Below are 4,690 nucleotides of genomic sequence, written 5' to 3' on the forward strand. Positions count from 1 at the left end.
GATGTAAATCAGAACCACTGGTCACAGGCTGGAATCTTGAAGGAAATATCAAGCAGCATTAAACCGAAGAAAAATCGAGAGACCTGGGGAGGTCAGACTGGTAAATCAACAGTAACTTTAATATCCTACAAAAATCTGTTGCATCTACAGAGGCAGAGCCTTCTCCTGTATCTCAAGGGACGCGGTTTTCCAGACTGCGATCACTCCATCCCTGCGAACAGGAGTGCTCAGCCCTGTTTAGAGATCAGATCCCTTTAAAGCACTTTGCATTAAAGTTTCAGTCCCTTCCACAGACGGCTGCCCTGCAGAGAAGGGCAGGATCACCCTGAGTTCCCCCAGAGGAGGCTCCCTGTGTGCTCAGAGGCTGCTCAGCGACAGGGATTAGCTGCTGCCAGCCAGCACCAAGGCAGAGCCCACCCTGCTCTAAAGCGCAGCGTAAAGTGAGGCTGCTCGATTTGAGCTCCAAAATTTACCACCCGGTAGCTCAGTCACAGTGGGAATCACATTCAGCAGCTGGCGGATACGTACTCGGGGAAGCTCTGCCAGGGGCAGGCTCCTGTGTGCTTATGGGCAAAGTCATAGTTTTGGACAAACGCTTGCATGGAAGCGGAGGGACACGAGGTTAAAATGATAAAAGACAACCACAGCAAGCACTCTTTTCTATGCAGCTAACCTGGAACTAACGCCTGGCATGGGGTGGGAGCTGAAATCAGCAAAGCCTGGCATCCTTTTCTAGAAGGCTCCTTGCCCCCCGTCTCATTTATCAGCCACCTTGGGCAGAGGTGGAACCAGAGCAGCTCTCTCACTAGCAAAGGCCAGTTAACTGAGTGGACGTCCTCCACCAGTGAAGTCTGTAAGATGAATTACAGGTAAAACATACTGGATTCCCTGTTAGGGAGTAAGGGTCAGGACAACAGCACAAGTTAAGTGTGCTTAGCAGCAACAGGTAATAAAGGGAATGGCTCTGTGGTGCAGCATCCACACGGTGCTAAAGGAAACGAAGACACTGATCCACTGGTTAACGGTGGTCACTGGCCCCACACACTGAGTGGATTTCACAGCTGACCACGCGTGACTCCCTCAGCCACCCGCACACCTAGGAGACATCCCAGCACACCTAGGAGACATCCCAGCACACCTAGGAGACATCCCAGCACACCTAGGAGACATCCCACTCTCCCAGTACGCGGTCTGCTAGTACATATCATCCAGACGTGGTGATTAATCAGGACAGAAACCAGCTGGAGTTTCACACTCTGCATCTCCTGAACTCCTGAGTAACTTTAAACCTTTGGATGTGACCCGGTGAGCGTCCACAGTGGGTATTTTTCATCCAGGGCTTCAAGGTATGAGAAGCGAGATGCAGTGTTGAGCCTCCACAAGAGACAAGGAAACATGTATTAAACGAGAAGCAGATGGTCTCTCCACAAAATAACACTCGCACAAGACAAAGTTAGAGGGGAGGAAAACCAGACTGGAAACAGGCAGCTACGAAGAAGCTACGCTGCCACGTTCAAACACAGGTTCATCTCTCCTTTGTACGTTGCTTTCGATCACAGCTCTAACAATTCTCAGCACAATCCAGTCTCAGGACACAGTGAACTTACCCCAAACAACAGATACACACATCCCAGCCATTCCTAGTACTTGGCATTCACAGTCGCATGGGTTAGAGTCTCTACAACGGGTTTTGTTCAGTGTGCTGAGCAGACTTTCCTTTGGCAGTAAGGGTCTAGGGTTTTGGTTTGTTTTTTGAGTTCAGGACTAAAACAATTCCAAGAGTGTCTAGAGCACTCTCAGCTTTGTTCCGCGGGCATTCTCAGTACAGATCAGATCACTACTGTCTTGAAGTGAATTTAAAGGACTTCAACGTCGTCCTTTAAACCTGCTAAAACAGGCAGAGAAGGAAGCAGGACTACGCTCACATGCTCTTTTAACAGCTCTCTCCTGCAGATACATGTTCTGTGCCCAAAAACTCCAGCCAGCATTCAGACACTGAGGCTGCAACTCCCCGGTGAGCAAACCACCTACTGTCCTTGTGGCCACTCGCCCTCAGATCGCCTCAGAGCCGCCCGTGCTGATCCAGCCGCTGGCTCGACGAAGCGGCAGCCGCTCTCAACAGCAGGAAGACCCCGATTTGGAGCTGGAATGCAGGTCGATGGTGTGGCCCAGCATGCAGTGCTCCAGCTGCTCCTCCACTGCCAGCACCTGCCGCACGGCCTCCTCAAACGCCACGGTCACGTTGGTGTCATCCTTGGCGCTGGTCTCCAGGTACGGGTAGTTCCCGTTTTCCATGCACCAGGTCTGGGCCTCCTCTGTGCTCACCTGTCTCTCCAGTTTATCTATCTTGTTGCCCAGGACTACAAATGGGAAGTGTTCAGGGTCCTTCACATCAGCATAATAGACAAACTCCTTCTGCCAGTTACTGAGGTTCTCAAAGCTCTGCCGGTCATCCACGCTGAAGGTCAGCAGGCAGCAATCTGCTCCCCTGTAAAAGGGGGTTCGCAGGCTCTTAAATCTCTCCTGCCCCGCAGTGTCCCAAATCTGGAGGGTCACAAAACGTCCGTCCACCTCCAAGTCCCGGTTTAAGAACTCCACACCGATGGTGTGGAAAGCCTGCGAGTCGAACTTGTTGGTGACATATCGGTTCATGAGGGAACTTTTCCCAACTCCACCATCCCCAAGGAGAATGACCTTTAAGAGCAAAGACTTCCCACTCATCGCAGCGGGACGGAGGGGAGCGGCACCAAGGCAATCTGCAGGGTTCAGAAACAGCACAAAACAGCTATTTGACCTGTGGATTCTGCAGAAAGCTGCACAAGGAAGAACAGAACGTGGTACTTCCATCCCCAATTCTGAACAGGTTTTGTATATAGGAGGTAATCGCTCTTATTAGAAAGATTAGAGCTGGGAACTGGAAAATTGGACAAGCTTTCAGGCACAAAAGTCCTCCACCAAGTCCAAAACGGAAGCAGCAGTTCACTGCTGTTAAGTGCAAGGTGAGAACAACAGTCCAAAGTTTAGTACAGATTACAGCAATTTTAGTGAAAACTCTGTATCTGAAAGCTCGTCCAGTTTTTCCAAAAGTACCATCACTAGTTAAACATCTCTTCTGGCCAGTATCCTCTGGCTAAACAGCAAAATCACCAGGGATCACCATCACCAGGCCTTCCTTTCCGCTTCACAATCACTGGCTAAATAATTTCTCCTGTCTGAGTCTCCTGGAAGGATGTAAAAGATGTACGGACCTAACACCGACACAAGTGATCTGGAAAAACAGCTCTTAATCACCCCAAGGACACTGACTCACCTCAAAAGCGGAGCTGGTGCTTGTTTCCTGCGCGTGATCTCTACGGCCCAGAAGGGGTTTCCCAGGCACAGAGACGCAGCTTATCGGCTGCTCTTTTCTGGCAATGCTTCTCACAGGCCAGTTTGCTGGGGCACGGGCGCAAGCTCGTGTTGCAACAACCCCAACACCACAGGTTCCTTAGTCAGCAGTCGCAAGAGAAAGGCCAAGAGCCAATCAGTCCTTCTCTCTCCTCTGAGGGACATTCTGCCAGCAAACGTAAAGGCCTGACACAGAGTAAAAGGTTTGTTTGGCTGCTGTCTGTACTGTACCTGCTCTAGAAATTCGGCGCTTCTGTCTCCAGGACTGCCCAGGGAACACCTTCCTCCAGCATAACAGTCACTAGAAAGCAAACCAAAATAAAACCAGATTAAACTGAAGGCGCTCTGGCATGAGCATGCAGGCTGCATAACCCGCGTCTGCCTTCAATCAGAGGATGTTGACAGCTTTGATCGGCTTGGCCTGCCTACCTACACACTCTGGAATCTGATCTGAGCACTGATCATGTACCTGGATCTGCTAACCAGAAGAGCGAGCCAGCTGGCAAGATCCTGGTATGAAGACACAAGATCTGGCTTGCTTACACCTGCTCCCAGCATTCCTGGGGAGGGTGTGGACACAGCGGTGCTGCTCAGCGATGACACCACCAGACAAACCTCCAAACAACTGACACAGGAGCATTCCAGGCTGCTCAGATCAGTGCTCCTCATCCCTCCAAGCCAAAATCCCCCTCGTGCATTGAACGTGGCAGACCCCAGAAACTTTGTTTCCGTTCTTTTTTGCGGCTCTTTCAACTGGTGCTTACCACAAAGCCAAAATGAGAAACTTCTGCTTCAGGTTAGTTTCGGTGGAAAGCACAGAAGCCAACGAAAGGCTCCGCCGCTTTCGCTTCCCCTGGGCACAACCACCCCGCACCGAGCGCAGCCCAACCAACCTGACGGGCCGTGGGACGTCTGAGAAGCATCCAAGCGAGCCAGAGGTTCTAGAGCGAAGAACAAAGATGCAAATGTCACCAGAGACAAACAGGAACTGCAGCCGAGCTCCCTGGGGCTGAGGGTGGCTTCGCCAAACTCTCCTTTGAGCAGGGTGAGGCGCTGGAAATCCTTTTCCACAGCTCCTCCTTTTCCAAAGCCCTGCTGAGGGGGAGGTTTAAGGTGGCCCCTGGCCCCAAAGCCCACCCTGACACAAACCACCAGGCCTGACACGGACTTTCCGTTTCGAGGCGGGTTAACTTTTATAGCAATGACTAATGGGTGAAGCCGGGCTGACCCAGAGCCTGCCGGCTCACCGCTTCACCCCTTTTTTATTTTTGCAACCTACTTCAGAGGCGAACCTCGACTCGCG

The 4,690-nt window shown here is 51.5% G+C and overlaps 1 protein-coding gene across 1 annotated transcript; it reads right to left on the reverse strand.

Annotated features, from left to right (window-relative positions):
• Positions 1–1,858: 1,858 nt before the first annotated feature.
• RAB9B (RAB9B, member RAS oncogene family) lies at positions 1,859–3,682 on the reverse strand. The gene is made up of 2 exons (XM_009879067.1): positions 3,619–3,682; positions 1,859–2,756 (listed from the first exon to the last, which is right to left on the reverse strand). Exon 2 carries the CDS (start codon positions 2,719–2,721, stop codon positions 2,116–2,118), a length of 606 nt encoding a protein of 201 aa, XP_009877369.1. The 5' UTR covers positions 2,722–2,756; positions 3,619–3,682; the 3' UTR covers positions 1,859–2,115.
• Positions 3,683–4,690: the final 1,008 nt, after the last annotated feature.

The sequence above is a fragment of the Apaloderma vittatum genome, unplaced genomic scaffold, assembly GCF_000703405.1.
Source record: "Apaloderma vittatum isolate BGI_N311 unplaced genomic scaffold, ASM70340v1 scaffold25961, whole genome shotgun sequence".
Classification (NCBI taxonomy): domain Eukaryota; kingdom Metazoa; phylum Chordata; class Aves; order Trogoniformes; family Trogonidae; genus Apaloderma; species Apaloderma vittatum.

Bases quoted from the DNA above. Each gene is read 5' to 3' on its own strand.
- RAB9B (XM_009879067.1), bottom strand. From the start codon at position 2,721: ATGAGTGGGAAGTCTTTGCTCTTAAAGGTCATTCTCCTTGGGGATGGT.